Here is a 25,627-nt window from a genome sequence, read left to right as displayed (position 1 = left end):
GAGGAGGGAGAGGAGGGAGGGGGTGGTGGTGCACGTCAGCGCCCAGCAATGTTGTGCTGACGTCAGTACTCAGTGGAAGCCGTAGGGGGGGACATATAAGCCCCACGCGCTCACGCAGCGCCGCATTCTGTCGAGTCTCGAGCGCAGGTAGCGGGGACACGAAGGAAGACGTCCACGTCGCGTCGTTTCACTCTTGCTTAGTCCACCTGTTTGTGGAAGCCCTTGTCGAGCCCGGCGTCTCTGCTTTCTCGTTTTCGCCTCTTTTATTCTGTTGTTGTCGAGTGATATTGGTCGTTGTTGCCGCAACAACAACAACAACAACGAAAAGGCTTGTTTTTGTTATTGTTATAAAAGCGACAAACCTATCATGATGTGGAAGGTGTGCTTCCTCGTGTTGGCTTGCCTGACGACGATGGCCAAAGGAGAAACGGTGAGTTTTTATAATTCGCACGTTTACAGTACAGAGATGGACAAAGTCGGCGTCATCATCACCATCGCGGACGGCGCTGTTTAATGCCAAACAATGTCTTGCGTAATGCACGCCAAGTGTGTTCCCATCCGGTTTTGTGTGAAAAAAAATCATCAAGTAACTTTGAAGTAACATGTAATTATAATTTAAATTAGTCCATTCCATAGGAACGTGGAATTACCACCACCAAATGACAGGATCCCCCCCCCCTTCCTGCGAGGGAGCTGAGCAGTCCAGGCAGGGTTACTGCTCCTGTGTTCATGATGACATAGACCCGAATTGCCAAGCTGTGGGGCAGTGATAAAATTGACCGAAAATTAGCCGTTAAAAACCCGCAGCAGCGTGTAATGTGGTGGGGGTGGTGATGGTGGTGGTTTTGGCTGTTGTCGTTTTTGTGTTGTTGTCTTGAGGTTACGACTTGCGTCTCAAAGTCCGCGCACTGTTGTGGCTGCGCAAACAAGTTGCCCTCAACTTTGCGCACGCACGTCAACCCAAGCGCACACACGCACACACCTGGGACTTGAACACGTGATGTGTTTTTTTTTAGCTTCTGTACGCGCATGTGTATATACAATTACGTACGTGTCTTGCGATCGAGTCCCCGTAGCCAATAGCCAGCAACTCTTGTTGTGTGTGTGTGCCTGGAGTTCAACCGCTTATCTGACGACGCATCACTCAATCCGGGAGGGTGTTTGGCAACGTGAGGGATGGAGGAGGGGGGGGGGTCCCATGGACAGGAGTAGCCGTGGTCGTGTGTGACTCGCTGTGAACGGGCGCGCGTTAAGCTGACTTTTCACAGAACAGTTCGCCACATTGCGCTTGGATTGCTCTTGCTGGAGACTGGCTGCTTTTATGGGGCCTTTATTCAGAGTTTACACCATTTAAACGCCGTCGCATGACTAGTTTCTGGCACAACAAACTGCGCGGTTGTAAATTCGTGCTCGCTCGCTCGCTTCTCTCTGCCTCCACAGGGCACGGAGCCTTGCCAGTGAGCGGCAGCGGTGTTTTTGTAGGCGCATGTTGTGAAGCGGCTCCAATGTTGTAGATACAGGAGGACGTACCTCCCGCAAGCACTCTCGTTTCTATCAGGCATCGACATTGCCATTGAGCTCCTGTACATATTGCCATTCGCAAAAAAATTGAATGACTTTTTCGTAGAATGCATGGTATGGGTGCCAAACAAATCACTGCGACATACATACAGAGGAGATGCGGTGGTTAGCGCACTGGACTATGGACCGAGCAATCATTTAGTTTTATTTCATGAATAATATCAGTGGTGAGTGATATCTAAACCGGCCCTGGTGTATACACCACCCGTCATCACTAATCCGGATTGATCAGTGTGGTGAAGTATGGTTAAATAACCCCCAAGACCGACACGGTGTATAGCGGAAGCCTTAATCGAGCAGTGGATGAAGAAAATGTTTTTGAATGCTGACTGTGTGGTTTTGTGTAAAGTATTTAAGTACTTACACGGACAAAAAGTTGGCTTCTGCGTTATTGACGTGACCAGGCTTGCGTCATGCATAATGTACATGACAATCAGTGCCTCGCGCCACCTTGGTCCAAGTCTGACAGCTGAGTGCAAAGGGCACGATCCTCTGGAACGTGTTCACGTTTTTGCCTTGGGAGCTTGGGTCCTACTCCCTGACAGCGTCACATTTACACACAAACGCCTACTCAGCGTACCTTGGCTTGGTTGGTCATTTCAAGAGGTTACGCTGTCACGGGACGTTATTCCAGAACCGTGTCGTTACAATCTCACGAATACAAGTCACATCACTACAGTGGTGGGACAGAGGGAGTTTGATTTGTTCCTACACGATCAGCCTCGGTAGGTGGGGATGATCGTCACCAGTGGCGCACGCACATAAACATTTCGGAGGGGGGCAGATTGAATGATTCCTACCAAGAGTGACCAGTCAGGAATACGTTTACTTTATTTATAATTCTACATTCTTTAGGGGGGGGGGGGGCTTCCCCGCTGTGCCCCCCCACCCCCACTAAGTGCATTTCTGATCCTTACCAAGGTTGACTCAGCCTGAAGTGAGTGTACCACCACCCACACACAGGTTGACTCACCCCTGCTCTGCGTGGGTGCCCAGTGTTGCAAAATAACGTGGTGTGTGTGTGTGGTGAGAGATGAAGGCACTGGTAGGGGCCGTCACCGGTGACCCCGGCATCCCCCCCCCCCCACAGGACAACACACGTGGACTCACGCGACATCATCATCATCCCCCTCAGTGGCCGAGATGCTAACTACCTAAAATAGTACAACATTTACATGTAAACACAGTGGACCACATCAGCAATATCGCAAACACTGGCAAGCATCACATAATAACAAAATCAATATAACCACATCCGTTTACAGATGCACGTGTTATTAATAACCAGCATTTTGCAGGGCAAGATGCGTGCAAGTTATTACTTAGAAGTATAAAGTTGTCGCCCACCCCTTACCGTATGTGTACTGGTTTGTCACCAGGCTTTAAGAAGCATGTGGAATGCAAAAGCTGCTCTTAGTGTGTTTTCAAAAATAAAAAAAGACATATAAAAAACCGTGTGGGAGCAAAATCCTCTTATGAGGGTGGCGGGATTATGGGGGGGGGGGGGTTGTCCCAAAGGGCCCAAGTCACCAGTAGCTGTGGCAATGTCCATTAATTAATCTTTGCAGATGGCAGGATCCGATTAAGAATTCATAGGGTGCACAGGAGTTGAACTCGGGGGAGGAGGGGAGAGATCGTACCTGCATGTGGCCTGTCCGCTGTGTTAGCGCCCCGCTCGGCAGAGACAGACACATTTACGTGCTAGGACACGAAAGTGCCGTTGTGTATTTCACTGTAGTTTGTGCACACATTAAGAGGTGTGTCCTTAAATAACTAACAAAGATAACATCAGCCAACCCCCTGCGTGTTGAAGGTCAACACTTGGCTGAGGAATTTCCTCGGGAGTTATAATGCTTATCTAATCAACGACTGAATGTCACAGAGATCGAACGCGTGTGCCATCGACTGCCATCGACTGGGTGGTATGGGTTATATGTGAGTAATATGTTGGCTATTTTAAAAAAATATAGGCATACATTAACACACGGTGCCCATCTCACACTGCCAACGTGGGAGTAATATTGTACCTCTCACTGCAGCAATGGCACGAATACATCAGTCAGAGGCACGCACACTGCAGTGGCGTATCTTCGGTGAGCATTACTTGTCCCATGTTTGTTGTCGTCATGGTCAATCGGAGCACGTCTCAGTGTGGAACTAAAGAAGTCGAAGCTTATCTGGTTTTAACATCCGTGAAAAATAGGTGCAGCGTCTGCGGACGTTTTTGGGGTTGCCCATTGTAGATATATTTCGTTGGCGTTGGAGCTTGTATTGGCACAGCAATTGCCTGTGATGTTACTGGGAAGTGCAGGTGGCAGGGGGAATGCCCCCAATGACGCATTCATGGAGAGAAGGGGGGTTCCCCCTCAGAGAAAATGGTAAACACAGCTATCATGTAAGCTAAATGTTACTGTGGGCTCAGTTTAAAGGATTTTGTGGCTATGCACAGGCACGCATCATCATCTGTGAATGCTATACTGCTCACCCAGTGATGCTATTTGTTATGTTCTGACTCGTGTCTGGAACTCAACTGGCCTTACATTCCTCACATATATTCCACTGATATGTTTCCAAGTTTATAAATTCACAAAACAAGTGTCTGCTGGGTTTTTTTGTGTGACCGCAAAAACACACCGAGTGCCTTTTCCCATCTGCGCTGGTTGCTTTTAAATTCAAGGTTTTTTTTCTCCATCTAATTCATCAATTGTTGGCTGGCACATGTTTTTGGCATCTGTGAGCCACATGTCCCACAGTTGACCTAGTGAGCTAAGAAATAAGTTTATGTTGCTGCGAGCCAACGTGGACACACTGGGATGAAGCCCTGTTTACAGTGTGGTTAAACAATATCGCGACCACATCAATTCAAGGGTTATTAAAATGTCTTCAAGTCTGAGCTGCTTTTGGATGAAAGCCACAAAAATATTCCTTTGGGGTTCACGTATGGGTGGTCCTATTTAGGCTGTGTTATGGAATGCAATTTCTGTTTCTTCTGTACATTCTTAAGCTCCGTGTCACTTGTTGAAACACGTTTTCTTTTACCCCTCTGCCGTTCTCCAGACCCAAAGTCAACACTGTACAATCTATATTCTTGGGTCTTTCAGGTAAAGTCACGTAAATAAGTTCAAATTAAATATTTAATAAATAACAAAAAAACACGACCTTTCGATCACAACACTTATTTTTTGCCTCCTGATGATGATCGCTTGTGTTGTGATCGAAACGTCCAGGTTTTTTTTGTTATTTTTTTTATATTTTCTCTGAACCTATCTACGTGAATACTATACTCTCTGGTTCTTTCGGTAAAGTCACGTAGGCAGAAAATAATAATAGATCACGACGTTTCGGTCGCAACACAAGCAAACGTGACTTTACCGAAAGACCCAAGAATATGAATTCCTGCAGTCACGAAAGCTTCAGGACTACAAACTAGCTCACATGGAGAGTTGTTATTTCACCGTCATTGTCACCGTAATTATACAGAGAAACCCCCTATCACTGTTAAGAAGACAGTAACACGGACTGAGGAGGAACAAACAGCATCCTCAGCGATTTGTAAAGAATTTCGTGACACCCGCACCAGGAACATCTACCACGCATACAACCAGGCCCGGTCCCTATGACAACCCTTGCCAACGGGAGAAACACTCGCCTTTCAGTGTGATCGGAGTGAGCTGGGGAGGAGTGAAGCTGCTAGCTAGGTTTGCAAATCACGCTGTAACAACACTTCCAAGGCACTCGTTTTGGTTTCAAAATACTGCATATGTGTGTACACTGTCCGCTGTGTGCGCAACATGTAGTGCTGCTGCGTGCAATGTTCTCCCTCCGCTCACCTCGTGCTAAGATGCCAAATACAAATGTGACTGGGAAACAAAAGCACAGAACTACATTTTAAGCAAAGCTACGGTAGAGAGAGAGTGCACCACAAAGTGAAAATTTCGACTTTGTAAGGCTTCATAACAATGGGTCCTGTTTGACATGGTTACAAACAAAAGGTGCAGAGCGTTGAAATGGGTCATTCGAGGTATTATTATTAGATGGAGATGTTGTGGCGAGTATTAGGTCTCAGAGCCTCGCTGGCTTTGTGTGCTCAATACGCTGGCGGTGATGAAAAGGGAGCCTGGAGCTATTGCATGAGCGAATGCACTTTGAGCTGGTAAGCCATTGAATGTAATATATGGGGGGGGTGGGTGGGAAGTAATCTTCTATTTTTCAGCCGAAATGGTTGTTCACGGACAGTTGCCCCAGTTTTGGCTGTCCCATATTGTTACAGGGGTCACACAGCCCTTTATCGCTGGCATCATAAAAGTAAAGTGTTGTTGGTACACCTGCCATGCCGAGTTAATATTTGTCTACACACGCAGCGTCAGTGTATAGTTTCACACACATTGCGCCCTGTGTAATGTACCGTGCACCGTCGTGAAATACACTATGCGCTCAGTATATGCATAGGTGGTGGGTGTGGTGGAGTGTGGACACACAGGGTCAATGGCGGTTGTGTGTTTTTTGTGTATGGAGGGGAAGAAAAAGAGTAAACGCACGGGCACAGATTGGGGTGGGAGCAGTTAATAAATATGTCTGGGGATGTTTTTCTGGTGTCCCTGTACTACTGAGCCGCAGTTGTCTTAGAAGGGCACGGCTATATTGGCCTCTGTGTGCAAAATTCCAAATTTCTGTGGCAACCGCATTTCTTGCACCATAATTCTGACTGCTGAAGGCGAGCTTTGTGTCCTTCGACAGATGGGTTCTTTGATTCTTATCATCGGCGGTGAGTTACACTTTAATCACCACTAGAACCCAGTGTGAACTTATTCCGTTATTAATGTCACAATAATAATGACTTCATTCAGCAGTGGATAGAGAGTGGCACCTATTTGTTTTAATAGGCTGTGCTATTTAAAGATAATTAATAATGCATTAGCAGTGAATCGGTAAAAATATATTTGACAATATTTTTTTATAAATTCAGCTGTACCACTGCCAAATATGTTACCGTTCTGGAACAATGAATATCAAATCAAGAGTTGAAGTGCCTCTTTCCGTAAATGATTATCTGCATATGATGAACAGGGAAGTCCCTGTTAACGCTATTACTTTTTTATACTGAACTCATGTATGTGAATGAGTAGAGGGGCTTCCCACACACGACATTGCTGCAGTATAATTATTTTAGGTACTGTACATTATACATTCCCCACCCCATTTCTGGGATATAGCCTACAATTGAAAGAACAGCAGGGCTCCAAATCCTGAGACTGTGAGTTTTAATTCCAGTCAGGGTCAATTCAGCCCATCATTCCTCCAGGTTGATAAAATAAGCCCCTTTTGGTGAGGCTCCATTTTCTTCTGAGAAGTAAACGGCTATTTTGCATTGCAGAGGATGGACTCTACCATAGGAATGTGGAATTTACACCAATGGCTCAAGATTTCCAACAGAGATGACTAGAGTCATGTTCTTGTTTGATATGGCGGGACATTGATATTCTCAGAGTGTGTTTAAGATGAGGCGTGTGTACTCTTTCAATTTAGTTTGTTTGGCACAGTGTTCAAGTATTTTCTTGCTGAAATATTTAGCTTGATGTTGAATGCAGATAACCATGAAACCACGAGACTCATTGGCTTGTTGCACAATATCTGGCATAAGCTGACTCTGTAGCGACTACACACAGTACTTAGCCCACCAATGTGTTACTGCCTGCCAGAGCTGTTTCCCAGATGAGATGCACAAGCCATCATATGTAATCGGATATTTTTAAAACTTTGGGGAACGTACTGCTGCAGTGTATGACACTGGTTGTCCAGTGCTCACTTTAAGACGATTAATGTACCGTACTGTACGCTGTGCAGACATTATAATCAAACGCATCTATGTCTATACAGCATACATAAAGTAAAGCCAGTAAATATGGTAATTTCAGTACTATAAATGATCAATAGGATTTTTTTTACTGATGTAGGGTAAACTTCGCCGAGTTTACAGTTCTTTCTCGTTGGTCCTGTCCAGATATTTGGAAAAAATTGGGGTTAAGTTTAGCTTTACAATAATTAAGCAATTCAAGTATTGTCTCTACTGCATTTCTTTTAGACCATATGTTTAATTGATGAAATGAAGATAGTGTTCACCACTCTAATATTTTTCAGTCAACAATTAAAAAAAACAATCCAATTATAGTACTGTACCTTGTTTATCGGACCAGATTACAATATAGGAAGTGGTCATAGAGTCATGCTGTGTTTAACCATAAAGAATAGCTTGAATAAAAAAAATCTCAATCTGCATAACTCATGAATAGAAAGTATTTTGGCTGCAGCCCAACCTGAAAATCGCTATGATGAGTGTCAGTCACTCATAATTAGGTGTGCATCATTGGACATGACAGTGACAGAGTGTGCAGCATGCAATTGTTCACATAATTTGTGTTACATAATCAGGCTGGTATGACCCGCATGCGTCTACATAAATGTGAGCTATAGATGAGCTTAATCAACTTTTTACCTCCTCTCATTAATGTATTTTATATATGTAATGCGGGCGTAAATGACCTCCTGGAAGTGACGTCATGGGGGGAGGAGTTACGTCACGTGGGGGAGAGGGTAGAGGTCTATAAGGGGGGTAACCGGAAGCAGTGGGGAGTGATCGGAGACTGGGAAAGTGTGAGGCCACGCAGGGCGAAGGGTGAGAGAGAGAGTGGCGAGATCGCCACACACCCGGGCCACGAGGATCGGCACCGTCGGCCAACGGTGACCGACCCCCGGGCAGCAGGAGCAGCGAGGAGGCTGCAGAGAGCAGCGGGTCTGCAAGGGAGGAGTTTGGCAGCAGGGGTCTGCGCGACGAGACAGCAGCGGGTCTGCTAGGAGGGAGTTGGGCTACGTGAGCGACAGCAGCCTGGGGCTGCAGAGCAGAGAGTATATAGGGGAGTGCTGTGAGGGAAAAGAGATCGAATCCAAATAAAGGACACAGGACAGAGAGAAGCGTCCGAGTCTTTTATTACACTGGTGTCAGAAGTGGGGTCGGCATGGCTAAACAACTGAGAAAAAAGAATATTCCGTCTCCGGCGTCGGCTTCATCTTCCGACGACGATGACCTTCCTCCTGCGGTGGACCCGACTCCGGCAGAGGAGGAGATCCGTGCTGGGACGAGTGCGGGTCCGGGGGTCCAAGATGTCGCCGCGTCGGCGGACCAGTCTGCACCAAATGACGCGGATTTAAGATGGAGTCAGATGGCGGAGCAACTTGAAACTCTCAAGAACGTACTTGCACAGTTGTGTGAGCTCGTCACGCCGAGGGCAGCGTCGGAAGGAGATGTTGGTGGTCCGCAGGAGCCCGGGTTGTCTTCGATGTCGACGCCATCAGCCACGCGGCACGAAGACGCCATCTTGGGCGTGGCGTAAGACGAAAGGCGGGAAGCCGCCATTTTGGGCCCTCCGCGACGGAAGGCCGCCATCTTGTCGACACCACGCTGCGACGCCATGTTGAACATGCCACCGGATGAGTCAGCGCCTGGAGGGAGCGCGCCAAGGAGTCGCAGTCGTCACCTAACGACTGTCAAGGAATTCTCCATCGGGGGCGATTGGAGTGCGTTCGCCTGCAGATTTTTGGCAGCGGTACGCTCGGCGAGGTGGACTGACGCCGAGGCAATAGAAGTTCTTCCGACTCTCCTTGATGACGAGCCCGTTGGATTCTTTCGCTCTATAAAAGCCGCGAAGAAGAAAACATTGCGTGGTGTGTTCGACGAAATGGCAGACGCTTACGAGCCGCCGGATGATGCTCATCGCCGGTTTGTGCAACGACAACGCGCACCCGAGGAGTCTCCGGTGGCGTATAGGGGCGCGGTACTGGAGCTGGCAATGGCCGCATACCCGGAGATGGAGCCTGACCTGTTGGAACCTCTCATCCTGGGGAAGATGCTGGAGTTGTCCCGGGATCTCGGCATTCCCATGCCGGTGTGCGGTCACGAGAAGCTCACATCCCGGGCTGCGGCTAAGTGTCTGGACGCCCAGTTCAACCTGCGCCGGTAGAAGCAAGTTACGGCGTGGACGGGGGGGCCCATCGTCGAAGGGGGAGCCGTGGGTTGGGACCCCAAGAAGGCAGTTTATGTGCCGGACGACAGGAGCCCGCAGGAGCTGTCGGCTGCCGCTGCTCCATGGCCGGGGCCGCGGGCTGCGCCGCCGACACGGCCGCGTCGGGACGGGGCGCCCGCAGCAAGGCGCAACAACATCGACTGTTTCTGCTGCGGGCGTAAGGGCCAATATGCCAGGGACTGCTGGGCCCGCGTCCCGGGTCCGCCCCAGCAGGAGGCCTCGACAGCGGCCGCTCCAAGAAAGGATTCGCCAGCACAGGCAAGTCGGTGCGCACCAGACACCCGGCAAGGCTTGACACCTCACTCATCACCGTTGTCATGCGATCCGGGTGTTGTTAATAACGGGAGGCCATTGACTGCGCCTTGTCATTCGGTAACGCAGTGGCGTAAGTTGGCTCGGCGGGTCGTCGCGGCCGCTACCGGTTCGTCCACCGTACCTGGGTCGATACAAGGGGTGGACGTACGGATTTTGGTAGATTCCGGAGCGTCCGCGACCATTATTTCGGATGTAATATTCCATCTCTTGAACATCCCACCAGAGGCCGTGAGTCCGGCTTACGCTTTCTGCGTCGCTGCGAACGGGGGTAGCATGGGCATTGTGGGCCAGGTGTACACTACAATCGCTATCGGGGGAGTGTCGGCCTCGGGAATTGTGTTAATTTCGAGGTCTCTTGCGGTTCCTTGTTTATTAGGGACCGATTTTCTGGCCAAAATGCCCATTCTAATTAGAATTAATGAGAACTGCATTGAATTACCGGAAGGCCGTAAAATTGCGTTTTTGCCGTCGCTCTGGGGGCGACCTGCTCCTGTCGCCCAGGTGCAGGCATTGTCCGAAGTGTCTGTTGATATTCCACCTGGCTCACAGATTCTCATTCCTTTGCGTTATCGGAAGCCTGTACCTGGTCGTCAAGGAGCGATTGGGGTTTTGTTGTCGCCGTCCGCCACCATCACGGGTGGATCGGCGCTGGTTGGGGCACAAACTATTGTTCGGCCAGACCAGCAGGCGTTTTTGCAGGTGCTTAACGCGAGTGCCGAAAGCGTGTGTGTGCCGGCGGGTACCGTTGTGGCACATGCCACTGCTGCGTTTACAGCTCATGATGATCTGTCAGGCCAGGGGTTTGTTGGAGGTGTCTCGGGCCCCGGAGCTGCAGATGACCGCTGGATTGCTGAATTGTGTGGGGAGAATTCAGCTCTTTCCGGGGAACAACGTTGTGCGATTCGTAAATTATTATCGAGCTATTCTGATGTGTTTAGCTCCGACGATTTGGACTTAGGACGCACCTCGTTGCTTTACTATCATATTGACACAGGGGACGCTGCCCCTATTCGGTTGAACTCGCATCGGATGAGTCCGGCTGAGCGAGAGCATGTTCGAGGGGCAGTGGATGACATGTTGGCTGCGGACATAATATCTCCGTCTAACAGCCCATGGGGCGCACCTGTTGTTTTGGTCAAGAAGAAAGATGGCAAATTGCGATTTTGTGTAGACTTTCGTAAATTAAATAAAGTGTCGGTGGCAGATGCGTATCCCCTGCCGCGTATGGACCACTCTCTCGATGCCTTGTCGGGGGCGAAGTTCTTTTCAACGCTAGATCTCTCTTCGGGCTTCTGGCAGCTTCCCCTTGACGAGTCCTCGCGAGAAAAGACTGCTTTCCGTACGCCGCAGGGGTTATTCCAATTTAACTGTCTTCCGATGGGGCTGAATGCGGCCCCTGCCACTTTTCAGAGGTTGATGGAGTTGGTATTAACGGGGTTGCAGTGGGAGACATGTCTTATATATTTGGACGATATTATCGTCTTCAGCCGCACATTTGACGAGCATTTATCGCGGTTGGAGGCTGTGTTCATCAGGATGCGTTCTGCTAATTTGAAATTTAAGCCTAAGAAATGTCACCTACTGCAACACTCCGTGCGTTATTTGGGGCACATCGTCAGTGCGGACGGGGTGGCCACAGATCCGGACAAAACTGCGTGCGTCCGTGACTGGCCAACCCCTGCCACGGTGGGGGATGTGCGTCGGTTTTTGGGGTTCGCCTCATATTATCGGAGGTTTGTTCCAAATTTTGCTACGATCGCGAGGCCTTTGCATCTCCTGACGGGTAAAGGACACAAATTTGCTTGGGGACCGCCAGAGGAGGCGGCGTTTCGAGGCCTACGCGATCTATTGGCTACGGCACCGACGTTGGATTATCCGGATTTTGCACATCCCTTCATTCTGGATACGGACGCGAGTGACACGGGCATTGGGACGGTGTTATCTCAGTCCAAAGGTGGTGTGGAACGCGTGGTGGCGTATGGTAGCCGGGTTTTGTCTCCCGCTGAAACCCGCTACTGCGTCACTCGCAGGGAACTTTTGGCTATTGTTTTTTTTCTCCGCCAATTTCGACCGTATCTGTACGGTCGTTCGTTTATTGTTCGCACGGATCATGCGGCCTTGCAGTATGCTCTTAAAATGGACCAACCATCCGGCCAGCTGGCGCGGTGGTTGGACACGCTGCAAGAATTTTCCTTCCAAATTCACCATCGGAAGGGAGTGCGTCACGCTAATGCGGACGCACTTTCCAGGCTGCCGCAGCGCTCTCCTTGCGCGTGTGCGTCGGGGACGCATAGGTGTGGCCCGATTCAGCACCCCCTTCAGCCTGTCGCGCTGGCAGTCGAAGTGCCTGAAGCTCCGCTTGAGCCGGGGTCGGCTGATGCGGGGCCGGCTGATGGGGGACCGGCTGATGGCATTCTACATCTCCCGAGGTCTGTGTGGATTCGGGAACAAATGTTGGATGATTCTTTGGTAACGTTACGTAAGCGGCCTGTGAAGGGGAGTGGGAGACTCTGTGCGGGAGGCGTGCCGGAAACCGCTCTCCGTGATGGCTTGCTGATGTGGAGGGAAGGGATGCAGGAACGCTGGCGTCTTGTTGTACTGGCATCATTGCGGTACGAATTGATTAGGACTCTGCATTGTGACACGCTTTTACATCTGGGGGTGCAGAAGACGCTAGTGACGCTGCAGCGAGACTACTATTGGCACGGCATGACGACGGATGTTGTCGGGCACGTTCGCGCGTGTCCCGTTTGTGCCCGCCGTAAGCCACCTAAACATCCATATGTGCCGCCGATACAATCTATTCAGGTGTCTCGAGTTAATGAGTTGGTGGCGTTAGATATTTTGGGACCCTTTCCGCCATCCGCTAGGGGAAATAAATATTTGCTGGTAGGGGTGGATTACCTCTCCCGCTGGCCGATGGCCTGGCCTTTGCCTGACCAGTCAGCGGCGTCTATCACAGACGCCTTTCTATTTGGGTATGTTATGGACAAAGGGGCGCCGGAGAGGCTCCTTACAGACCAAGGCCGGAATTTTTCCTCTAAATTGTTGGGGGAGGTGTGTGCGGCTCTGGGTACAAAAAAAATACAGACATCTCCCTACCACCCACAAACGGATGGTATGGTGGAACGGCTTAATCGGGCCCTGTCCGCCATGTTGTGCCATACGGTTAGTGAAAAACAATCGGATTGGGATTTGCATATCCCTGGGGTGCTTTCAGCGTACCGGATGACGCCGCATGCGGCTACAGGATATTCGCCGTTTTTTCTAATGTACGGTCGTGAAAACGTACCGCCGATTAATGAACAGTTGGGAACCGGAGCGAGGGGACCTGTCAAGCCTCTTCCTGATTATATTCAGGACACCGTTCGCCGAGTCACTGAGGCGCGGGTAGGGGCTCGCATGGCTACGGCCAAAGCCCAGGCTCGGAACGAGCGGTGTACGCGACGTTCAAAAGGGGAATGCCCCTGGAAAACGGGGGACCTGGCCTGGCTCCATTGTCCACAGGTGCGGCCAGGTACCTCTCCTAAGTTACATAAGCCATGGCAAGGGCCGGTTCGCCTCATCGAGGTTCCCAACCCACAGTCGGCGCATGTTCAGTTTGGTTCTCGGCGTTGGTTCGTCCATACATCTCGGTTGAAACCATACGTGGCCCCTCGACCGGATGCGTCATCTCCTGAGGTTGCCTTGCCGGGGTCTGTTGCTGCCGACTCGCCCTTGCCTGTGCCTGCTGACTTTGCTAGAGCGCCTGTCGTGCCTTTCACAGACGAGCCGGCCGTGACACGGCAGGGGAAAGAAGACTCAGCTCGGGGTGCGCCTACCACGGCTGCGGAACCTTTGAGGCCCGCAGCCCTTCCAACCCCGCCGCGGACACGATTGCGGGACGCCTCTGATGCTGCGCCTTCGAGAATAGGGGACCGGGACGTTGCCAGGCCTCCAATAGCGACAGACGAACTTCAGCCTGTCGCTCTTAAAACCCTGCCACGTTCCCGCTCGGCGGGAGGGCCACCGACCGTCCGGGACGGCCCGGCGACCCGCACCCGCTCGAAATCCCTCACATTTCGTTAATTATTGTGTTGTGTTCTTGTTCTTTCGGTATATTATGGTGTGTTCTGTGTCCTTTTTCGTATTCGGTCGTGTTCGCTCGCATTGCTTATTGGAGTTATGTTCAGCCGAGGTCGGCTGGATTTTCTCTACGGGGGAGGGTGGTGTAATGCGGGCGTAAACGACCTCCCGGAAGTGACGTCATGGGGGGAGGAGTTACGTCACGTGGGGGAGAGGGTAGAGGTCTATAAGGGGGGTAACCGGAAGCAGTGGGGAGTGATCGGAGACTGGGAAAGTGTGAGGCCACGCAGGGCGAAGGGTGAGAGAGAGAGTGGCGAGATCGCCACACACCCGGACCACGAGGATCGGCACCGTCGGCCAACGGTGACCGACCCCCGGGCAGCAGGAGCAGCGAGGAGGCTGCAGAGAGCAGCGGGTCTGCAAGGGAGGAGTTTGGCAGCAGGGGTCTGCGCGACGAGACAGCAGCGGGTCTGCTAGGAGGGAGTTGGGCTACGTGAGCGACAGCAGCCTGGGGCTGCAGAGCAGAGAGTATATAGGGGAGTGCCGTGAGGGAAAAGAGATCGAACCCAAATAAAGGACACAGGACAGAGAGAAGCGTCCGAGTCTTTTATTACATATATACTGTATATATCCCGTGGTGGTCAGGTTGATGAAGGCTCACGTTGGCACTCAGTTGACACAGCTGAGGTTCTGGATTTGGCTCCTCATCAGAGATAACCAGTTTCGCAGGCAGAGTGAGAAGATGGTCTCAGCTCGGTCACCAATAACCGCATATACAATCTATTGTGCACTTCGTTGGGCAAAGCCCGGCATTGAGGGCCTTGGTTGGATGGCGATGCCATGGCAGCGCCTCCCTTAAAGGCAGCATGTGATGGGGCATCTGTTGGGTGTTATAAGGTGGACCGTTGGTGAGCCATCGAAAGTAGTTTTGTGGCGTCATCCTCAGGAAATGATCCCTGGCGATCAATGTATACGTGGAATCTGATTTGACAAAGAAAAAGCACAATCAGCTTTTTACATGAACTGGTCATTTTCAAGATAAACAGCACCTTGTAGTGTAATTTGCCTGTTTGTGGGTAGGTTAGTTTTTTTTGTAAGTTTGTGTGATTTATATATTTAATTAGGTGCTGCCGGGAAACGCTAAGTATTTTCACATGATGGGTGTGCACACGTTTCAAATATATCGACCCACAGTAACCCCCAGGCGGGGAAAATATGGCTTCGCTTTGAACGTCCCATTTCACGTGTACAGCTCAGGAATGTATTTTTTTACAATGCATGAAGGAGAAAATGAGGGTGCTTTAACTACAAGGCTTACCACTAACATTTGGCACCAAATGGTACCCAATCATGATTAATTGGAGCCCCTGAACAATTAACCCTCAAATAATTGTGTGCATTGTTTTTGAATTACTCTACAGTATTCACATGGTATGCACAGTAGATTATAAAGCGCCCTCAATTTGTGAAGTAATCAACATCAGAGGGCATTTGAACTCGTGCAGTGATCGTGACCATGGCGTGTGCTAGAACAGGTGTGTTTAAGTAAGAGATGCGGTTAACCGCAAGCTGTGAAAGAGAAACTGACATCCTGGTCCTTGTGTTTGGATTGTTCAAATTTCGCTGGAAACCCCGACAATCGATTACCAAAAAAGTACATCAACCTACTGATAATTTTCAGTGAAAGGAAAACAAGCTGAGGAAGCTCTCGTGGCCGCCTTGTGAATTAAAATACTACTATAAACTATAAACGAATGAACAGTGATTCCTTTACGTCGCTGCGGTCTTCCTGTTTGGGCCGTGAGAAATCCCCTCTTCCTCATTGTACTGTGGCGTAAATTTCCCACTTACATCTGTGCTGTGTGGTTCCCGGAAGCCTTTCTTTTCAACTGCCATCGCAGTGTTTCTTGTAATACGATCCGTGGAGCTTTATGAAAAGTACCCGCAGTTGGCCCAGTCAAGAAGATGTCCTTTCAGAGCTTAAAAAAAACCCGTGTCCGTAATGTAAGAAAACTACTAAAAGAAATACTTTTAAAATGGAAAAGGTGGTGTTTTTTTACTTAAGTATTTTCATGCTTTGCGTTGTTTGTGCCAAGTATGATTAGTTCCTATGGCATTTGTTGGTTTAGGTTACAAAATATAATATTTTTTTGTCTACGGGAATTCGCTGTTGTAACCAACTGTGGGTTATGCACTTTTGTTCGTGTACATTGTGGTTCATCATTACCAAAAGCACATGACAATCACATTCATTTTAATCTTTGTGTACCAATCGATCAATACTGGCAACAACAGGTTGCACATCTAATTTATTTAGGGACGTCTCATTACACAACCTCCTAAGCACACATCGGCTATTAAGTTGGATAGTGACCCTGAGAGCATTTGGGATCGAAATGAAATCAACTGTCAAATCAAGGTGAAACTTGGGTTGAATTGAAGAAATAGAAGTGGAAGGATCTATCAATTGAATGCAGCACGCCTTGTTCTGTGCTCAATTTATCGTAATTATTACTGTACTCCGATTTGCCAATCGGCAAATGTGCAGACGTTGGCTAACGTTTGCTGATATCGGACCAACGTTGGCACAACGTCAACCAACGTTCGCCCAAACGTCAACTAACGTTGGCCCAAGGTTGCATTTTTACTGGGATATGCCAACAATTAATCAAATGCACGAGCCTAATGTTAAACTTTAATGCAGTAACACCTTAAAGTGACATGTGCATTAAAGCATATTCAATATATATGATTGCTCTTAAACTTGTGCTTGTCGTGTACCCCCAGAAATCCTTTTAACAGTCGTTTTAGCATTAAAGTCGAATCAACACTTTACATCAACATGTAGCAGAGGTGGAAGGCTGATGCTTATTGAGATGTGGGAGGCTGAAGATATTGTTATGATCGGTTTGAATAATGTATTATTGGTAAAATAAAAATTAATAAAATGTCATTAGCAATACAGAGCTAAAGCAGAGCATGCGGATGGTTCAACGAATTCCATACAATAGACGAGTGCATAGCTTTAAAAATGCAAAGTGCAAAAAACACAGAGCAGCATGCTTAGAAACCTTGTGTAATCATACCTCATGAGATCGCTGCCATCACGTGAATTTTGTCATGTACCCCCCCCCCCCCCCCCAGAGATGTTTCACACGTCGTGTTTTTTTGTTGTTGTGCTGACGGAGTGTTTAACATACAGTCACAGTGACCCAGCCTCAATAGGGGCCAATTCACATCAGTGGCAAATATCATCACCCCTCGGCATGTGCGATCATTGTCCCCTCCTAGCAGACTAATGCCCCAGGTCACTCTTGCAAGGGAGAACATCATGGTCTCTTGAGTTCTTAGCTGATTATGCAATATAAACTTAAACTTGACTTTTTTAAGAATCCCTTACTTTATCCACTTGAAATCATCCACTATTGCAGAGGAATGCTTGGAATGTCATCGTCATGAGCAATTGGAATGCGTGGAGTAGATGTGGAAAGACAGTGTTGTAAATGGAATGTAAAACGAGGTGGTGATGGGTGGACCACGTGCAGGATGGAGGGCAGGTTAGTGACAGTGAAAAGACTGACCAAGGAATAAATCCAAAACCAGATGTTGGGCTACATTAAAGAGCAGACCAGGAAAGTCAGGCGTTGACTGGCCTGACAGAATGAGGGTGAGGTGTGGTGGCGACGGTGGAATTAACTGAGTTGACCTTAATATCATCACTATGCATTAATGGTTACTTTAGTTGTGGTATCTTCACTCTTAGCTTTATCATTACTGCCAATGTGTCTCTCTAAAGCTCGTATATTACTGCTGACCAATAAAAGCAAGATTGCTTGTATTACCCCTAAATATATGTCTGTCAATGCTGTACAAGGTGTAATCACCATAAATACACACGAGCAAGTGAATTGAAGGTCTTGTGTGTGTGTGTGCGTGTGCTCTCTCATAGAGACGCCAGGCCACCGAATATCGCTTCTTGGCCCAAAACTCAATCGACACGGATGAGTCTTCGGGAATGTCAAGTGGAGAAGACCCAACCTGGGATGACCAGGAAGAATCTACCTTGGATGACGAAGATAGCAGCATTTCCTCAAGTGAAGATGATGACTTCTCTGGCTCGGGGTCTGGCTCAGGCTCAGGTACTAAACGTAACAACAACAAAAAACTAAGTTTCCCCCGCATAGCCTGAACGGACCGTTGGGGCAAGGGCTGTTAGCGAGCACCTATGAAGGCTGGCACGGCACACAAGGGGGTGGGTTGCCAACACCATGCCCGGCCGCCTTTATCTCCCCAGTGGTGATGTTTACGCACTACACCAGGTACTCATGTGAGGCTGAGTCGACCTGGTAGGTCGGGGGGGGGGGCATGAACAGTTCAGATAATTGTCACAGGTGTTTGCTGTGAGCGGGAATCTAACTCAGGTTGCCCAGTTTGTAGGACTAAGCGTAACACAGTCACTCACGCACAGACAAAGGTGTATTGCTGTGAATCAAATTGTATTCCCAGCAACTTCAAAATGTAGAGATACTGGTGGTGGTGTAATGGGTGAGCACACCAGACATCCAATACAAATGTCACGGGTTCAATTCGATCTCCCAGCACAGCAGTTGAAACAAGGAGCTGGTTTATTATATCCCCACACCCTCTGTTCACCTCTGTGCTTTTTTATAGTTTCAACTAAATGAGAAGACATGATGCAATATTGCTAATATAACTCTGATGTGTGGGTGTTCTGCGTTATATATTATCTGTTAGCTGCAACGTACTACACCCCCAGTTATATACTTACCGTACAGTACTGTATTTCATTTGGATTCTCCAAGTTTATTTTGTTCAGTGTACTCGCCTCGTGGGTATTTAGCGATAAACCATTCGACTTAATCCAAATGTTTAGAGATATATGTACACTTTTTTAACACATACTGCATTATAGTTTAACTATCTTCACAGCTCCTTTCTAGTTATAAGTCAGATGAGAGGTTATTCTTTTCAGAAAAACTTATTTTCCTCCAAAACAAACACAGCCATTTGTGCAGAAATTAGTGGAAATTTGGCCATTTTATGTTGAATATCAGTGGAAACTACCCTTATGAAGGCACATTAGTTGACCTCAATGTTTATTTTCCGTATGCATTAACTGATCATCGTGCAGAAATTAATGTTTTAGTGCACGACTCTCTTGACTAATTGAAATTATGCTCGCTTGTTTTCATGTCCAGGTGATGTTGATGCGGAATCGGAGGAGAATGAGACTCCCGACAGCAGTGAACAGGAAGAGGAGCTTCAGGTATAACTTAATGATTTCTATAAAGTACTGGCGAAAATGTTTTTTGCAAGTTGTCTACAAATCATTTGGTGGAATGCAATGCAGAATGAAATATTCTCACTGCAGTTGACACGGAAGAATGTATTAAATCTCATCAGATAGGGAGCCTAGAAACAAGTGCCACATTCAACTATAGTTTTTACCTTCAAGAAGCCATGTTTGCAACAGTCGGAGCCATTCAAACCACACACGTCTCTCTGTAATCTGTAAAATTAGTCGGGTGGCCGAATCCTAGTCGGTGATTAATTTAGCCCATCATCCCCTCCAGTTTTGGTAAAATGCTACCACTTTGTGGGAGGAAAAAATAGGTTGTCCAGTGGATCAACCTCTCCTTATGCAATTTACACTGCTCGCTCAGAACCACCAACAGAGATGAGCACCACGATTATTTGGTGGAGTAATCGGACAATCTTTGGTGTTTCTTGTTTTTATTCCCATAATCCAAAATATAAACTGCAAGCACGTGTTTTATGCAAGGCAGCATGAAAAATCATAACACTGTTCCTTAATACAGTACACATTGTAATATCGTATGCACCCAGGCATCAGCTTGGAGAGTGAGGTCATATATATTATAAAACACACAAAAAACTATTACGTAAAAACTGGAATTCCAAGTTCATTCGTTGAAGGGGAAAATGCGGATGGATTTTGAATAGTTAAGTCAATTATAATCTTCTTATTGTGTTTATAAAGAACACCGTTTGATCTGGCTTGCAGGTGGAACAAAGTAAAGACCTGAATACGATCCCAGATGATGACGAGAAGGAAGAAGATGAGACGCAGTCCAAAAATGATCTTGGCGAGAACTACGATGAGGAAGAGCCGAACGGAATCAGCGTTCCCAAAAAGACGCCACGCATCAGCACCGACATGGACAACAAAGTTGAGAAATACGTCATGGCTCAGAAGAAAGGCTCCCAGAATCCCCTTGAAAGCACCGAGGTCCTGGCAGGTAAATGTTTCACGCCACATGCTTCTGTAGCGACATTTTCAATCTGTTTGACTCCGGAAAAAATAATCCTGCTAATTCATTATGAACTACACCGCTATAAAAGCAGCAGCAGTAGTGCTGTGGTACAAGTGCACGCATCACGCCCTTCACCGCGAGCTCATTTAGTCATTCGAAATTGCCTTCTTGTCTTGACCCTGATTTGTTTCTCCAACTTTAGCGACAGTATCCCCTCGTTATTCGCGAGGGATACATTCCAAACATGCTCGTGAATAGGACGGATAATTATATTTGCCTATGTAAACCTATCGTTTTAATAAATTACCTTGAATAAATAAATAAATAAGCTATTAAATACATAAACATGAGTAATATAAATATAACAGTATCTCGTCATTCTCTCTTATCACTTTATCTCATCACTTTCTTTCTCTATTTCGCCTTCTCTCGATGCAGTCGTGTAGAGTTCCAGATGCGAGTTTAACACGTAGGCTTTCATGACCGATATTATCCATCATAAAAAAAGATTGGTAAGGTTTGTCACGTAAACAATGTGATTCGCCGATATACAAAATTTTGGATAGGAAGTCCGTGAAATAGCGAGGGAATATTGTACGTAATAACATCCTCTCGAAATTAGCTCCGTTTTGAGACGTAACATCGCTATCCCAGTCCCTGTACGTGGTCACACATTAACATATATATCACCATCTAACAAGACAACCTATTGATTTAAATGTCAAGTGTTTAGCATAATTCCTTTCAAATTACAGTTTTCGTAGACTTATAATTCCACGTAGTGTGATTTCCACTATTATTTTTGTAATAGATCATCATCATTAAAGTGATAACCAAGACAGCGTAGCCCAGGGGTCGGCAACCAAAATAACAAGAAGAGCCATTTCTTTCCAATTCGGTACAAAATTCAGTATTTCAAGAGCCGCAATGCATCTATGTACATACGTACATATCGTCAAGAAGCAGCCCGTAAAGAGCCGCATGCGGCTCCGGAGCCGTAGGTTGCCGCCCCCTGGCGTAGCCAATTGCTTTTTGGCACAGCTGTCTGGAATTTAATAGATTATGGCTTTAAACAGTTACCAATTAAGTCAGGTATTTAATCATTGTTTTATAATTCAAAGTTTAAAAAAATATATAACTTTGAAAGAGACACTGGACTTGGAACCTGAAGTTTGTAGTTACATATTATTGGCATATTCCTCCAGTGCTATCCCAATTAGTGCGCGTTTTGCTTTGTTACACTTTTATGCAGCATCGTTACTAATCGGCATTTGCCACACTGCTTGTGCTAGAGTTGCTCGACTGTGTTTTTATAAATCTCGACTGAATACAACACTTATATTTATGGCAACTTAGACAATGATTCTGTGCCCTCATATCTTCGTATAGTGTGTCTCTCTTTACCATGGAGTAGAAATGCACATACATTGTAAATAGCAATTTCACCATTCAGAACTTTCTACATATCGGAATATATGTTACAGTTCAGCTTTTCGTTGAAATACGAAAATGACTTGTGATTGTTTTACAAATACTACTATTCATCAAGTTATATTTTAGTAGTATTGTATTTATTTGTACTCTCTATGTATTAGGCTATTCGTATGCCTGATCACATCAGTTCATGGAAGCTAATCATGTTTTGAGCCTGGATAGTGGTTGGAAGGGCATCCACAATGGATAATAGGTGTTATGGGCTGCAGACTTACAGTTGTGGGCAATAGATGGCAGTTCAGCAAAATTCATTGTTCCGCTGTACTTCTGCGCTGCTCGACTTTCCCAACTCACACTTGACCAGCATGGGGAGATACTAATCCAGCAGTGTATTGACAAAAGGGTCATTTGCAAGATTGCAAATGTTCCTCGTGTGAAATGTCTGGGGGCTATTGCCTCTGCTGACTGAGCCAGAAGCACTGACATTGAGTTCAAATTTCAGTCAAATATTAGTCACCCAAAATGTCAATAGTTCTCAGTCAGCAATGACGAGCAAACAAAAAAGGCCATATTATTAAATATATATTGTTATCATATGACTCCCTTGAAGACCACATGAAACGGAGCATCCACGTGGTGGATGCACGAGAAGCTGTTGGAAACACATCAAAAGTAATTTGTGTGACGTCACCCCTGAGCGCCGTTTACAGAGGTGGCGGGCGTGCTTGGGAGTAGCAGTGGGCGTGGGAATTGATGTGCCTCCTATGTCACCAACATCATGGTCACGATGGTGCAAAAATAAAGCTGACACACGATCCCTCGTCGTTGTCACCGTTGTTGTCACCGTTGTTGTCACCTTTGTTGTCATCGTTGTTGTCATCGTTGTTGTCACCGTTGTTGTAATCGTTGTTTTCATGTTTGTTGTCGTGTTTGCTTGCAGCGGTGATCGCGGGCGGTGTCGCGGGCCTCATGCTGGCCGTGCTGCTCATCGTCTTCCTCGTCTACCGCATGCGCAAGAAAGACCAGGGCAGCTACATGCTGGGGCGCCCCGCTGCCCAGCCATACCAGCGCACCAGCGACCAAGAGATCTACGCATAGGGCTCGCAAACCGACTGTTTTAACCAACCCCGCAACTCATCACGATCATAATAATCTAAGAAGTAAAAGTTGGAACATGTAATGTGATACACGTTCCTCAAGTTGTAAAATATCAGCCTATATTAAGCTGTTGTTGCTGAGAGGTTATGAATCAAGTGTGCTGGTGTTTAGGGTATCGTGCAGGGTTGGCAATACATTAAAAAGGATGGAAACTTACCCGGCTTTTTTAATCGTTTATTGACCCAACAGGTGACAAGACTGATTAAGGGACATTTTGTTTTTAAGCAAAGACTGCCAGAAATGAACTGGTGTTGATGAAGTCATTTATTGACTTTATCTTCTGACTGGTTGGAATGTATGATTCACAAAACACTTAAAACAGGTGCATTATCAGTTACTGAAGACTAATTTACATAAGCTAGCAAGCCTGTAAGAATAAAGCCAACGAGCAGTCATTGTACTACTGACTAGTGTAGCATGCAAGGGTTTTTATAAATATTCCTTTGCCCTAAAACCATATTCTTTTTTACATTGACATGTTGCCTGGATTGTTTGTGCGTAGCCTTTGACATAGACATTTAGGGTTTAACACAATGGCCCGTTTTTGTTGATGTTTTATATTGCCTTCATGAAATGTTAACCCATACATGTTTAATTCTAACATGATACAGGAATCTATTAATTATGTAAATAGGGATTATTTTAACATATAACTTATACCGATTGTTCATTTTAATTAGAATAATTTCGATATGTTGAATGTTTTATAATTTCCAGCATTTCTGCTTGTTAAGCTGGTATTTACAGTGTCCAAAAACAAACAAAAAATAAAGTTATTTAAGTAGTTTTCATTCAGTACTCTCATTATTTGAATAGCTGCAAAGAATTATATTTTCTATATTTGTCTTGTTTTTATTGTAGTGTTGAATATAACTCTGCTGTGTAAATGTCATATCAATTTAAACAACAAAAGAAACACCGCGATGTGAATGTAGTTGGTGCTCTTATTAACACAAAATAGCAGGGACGCTGAGGTCACGGACACAGTCACTCTCGAATGGACCTGTTTTGTGTGGGGGCCACATCCAATAACACGAAAGCACGTCTGATTGCACTTTACTGTAAATGTGTGTGTTCCCATTATATTAGCAATCATGTGAAAACAAATATATAGTTTAAGCAGCCCAAGTGAAACAAAACCTAGAGTTATTATTTCGACACATTTGTGTAAAATACACTTAATAACACTGCAATGTATGCAGACGCAGTAATAGGTACTTGTGATTATTAAGTAGGTAATCTCTCGAGAACTGTTTAATCGAATATCAATTGTCTTATGAGCAGATCCAGTGGATGCGTAGAGGCTATGTTACATATCGGAGACAGGAGTTTGTAAACCTTTGGCATTTGCAAACACACAGCACGTGCTGTATAGCTGTTGTGCAGAATTTGTCTTTAAGCGTGTTTCGTTTAGAATCCCCCCCCCCCCACATGACTGCATGCTTTTGTGCAAATGCCAACAGCTTACATCAACCCTGGGGAATTTTACAACTTCTGTAAAGTTTCTTGAAAACTTTGCAACTACCACGAGTCGTTTTTGTTTTAAAACAAAGAATACTCCGTAAAGGGGTGCATTGCCTTGTTTTCTTGGACTTGTTGACGTTTAAAACGAATAACTTGCTTTCAAGTAAAACATGCTGAGATGAAAACAAAGTCACCGTGAGAATACTTCGCAAAACGAATGTATTCGCCTGCAGATGTTTTTGTGCAACTAAGCCCAAACGTTTTGTGTGCAACCTAAGGTCACACATTTTAACTTGTCCATTGGGTTAAAGGGATGAATTGGGACAACATTTAACACTCAAACATGACTTGGCACAGGTAGATCCTACCAGCTACTTAATTCAAATTAACATACTCGATCATACTCGTCTACTCATGCTACTCATGCGTCTCAGGCTTCCATTGTAACTAAATATTTAAATTCTCTACTAAGGATATATTGCAAGATAAGTCAGGGGTGTGTCTTAAGTGCATTTAAATCAAAGACTGAATATTTTCTCAGAGCTTCAATGATTTTGTTTTGCCTTTGTATGATTGTCTTGTTGAAGAATATCGCTAATTTTAGTATGTGTAGGTTGATGGCATTTAAAAAAAAAACTCAACATTCCAGTCAGATGAATGTCACCTGCCTGAGAAGTACACAACAGGGAGTGCCATTGTCAAGTGCAGGTTTTGTGAGTGATGTTCAGCTGTGACAGTATATTAAGCAAGTTTCCATACCTGACGCTACAAACATAGTTTTTGGCTCACGTGTGTGTGTGAACATGATGGCGTATGTTTCACACATTTACTGAATGGGTGATACATGCTGAGGTACTGATGCAAATACACCAAAATGTAACAACAGATATGTTGCTTTGTGTGTACAGATGGTAGAGTTTGTGTGCATTTGAATGCAAATGAGCATATTTGTAGAACTCACCATGCAATCCTGGGTCAGTACGAGCAGATACAATTGAGCAATGTTCATATGTGCAGTTGGTGGTGCATTGAATATTAAAGTACACATTTTTTTGTACAAAATACATTCCTAGTCTTAATATGATCTAATTTAATACTAGACCAAAGGATATTCACAATGTAAGCATTTATTATAGCCTAATAAATATGTTCTCTTTTGATTTCCATAGACACTGAAAGTTTTGTACTTCAAACGTCGTGTTTCTAAGATGAAAATAAATTGTACCAAAATTGTCA

The 25,627-nt window shown here is 46.2% G+C and overlaps 1 protein-coding gene across 1 annotated transcript; it reads left to right on the top strand.

The window, feature by feature from the left end:
• Positions 1-370: 370 nt before the first annotated feature.
• Positions 371-25,627, top strand: LOC144722260 (uncharacterized). Its single transcript, XM_078600354.1, has 6 exons — positions 371-430; positions 9,597-9,917; positions 17,989-18,178; positions 19,259-19,326; positions 20,086-20,320; positions 22,710-25,627. Exons 1-6 carry the CDS (start codon positions 371-373, stop codon positions 22,865-22,867), a joined length of 1,032 nt encoding a protein of 343 aa, XP_078456480.1. The 3' UTR covers positions 22,868-25,627.

Source organism: Lampetra planeri, chromosome 14 (assembly GCF_965212315.1).
Source record: "Lampetra planeri chromosome 14, kcLamPlan1.2.h2, whole genome shotgun sequence".
Taxonomy (NCBI): Eukaryota; Metazoa; Chordata; class Hyperoartia; order Petromyzontiformes; family Petromyzontidae; genus Lampetra; species Lampetra planeri.
This window is presented reverse-complemented; position numbering and strand designations above follow the sequence as displayed.

What these genes read in the sequence shown, in the direction of transcription:
- LOC144722260 (XM_078600354.1), top strand. Translation starts at nt 371, where the DNA reads ATGTGGAAGGTGTGCTTCCTCGTGTTGGCTTGCCTGACGACGATGGCC. An exon ending in CGATGGCCAAAGGAGAAACG is followed by an intron (nt 431 to 9,596) that starts GTGAGTTTTTAT and finishes CTGCGCCGGTAG; the next exon opens with AAGCAAGTTACGGCGTGGAC. An exon ending in GAAAGGATTCGCCAGCACAG is followed by an intron (nt 9,918 to 17,988) that starts GCAAGTCGGTGC and finishes GCTCTCTCATAG; the next exon opens with AGACGCCAGGCCACCGAATA.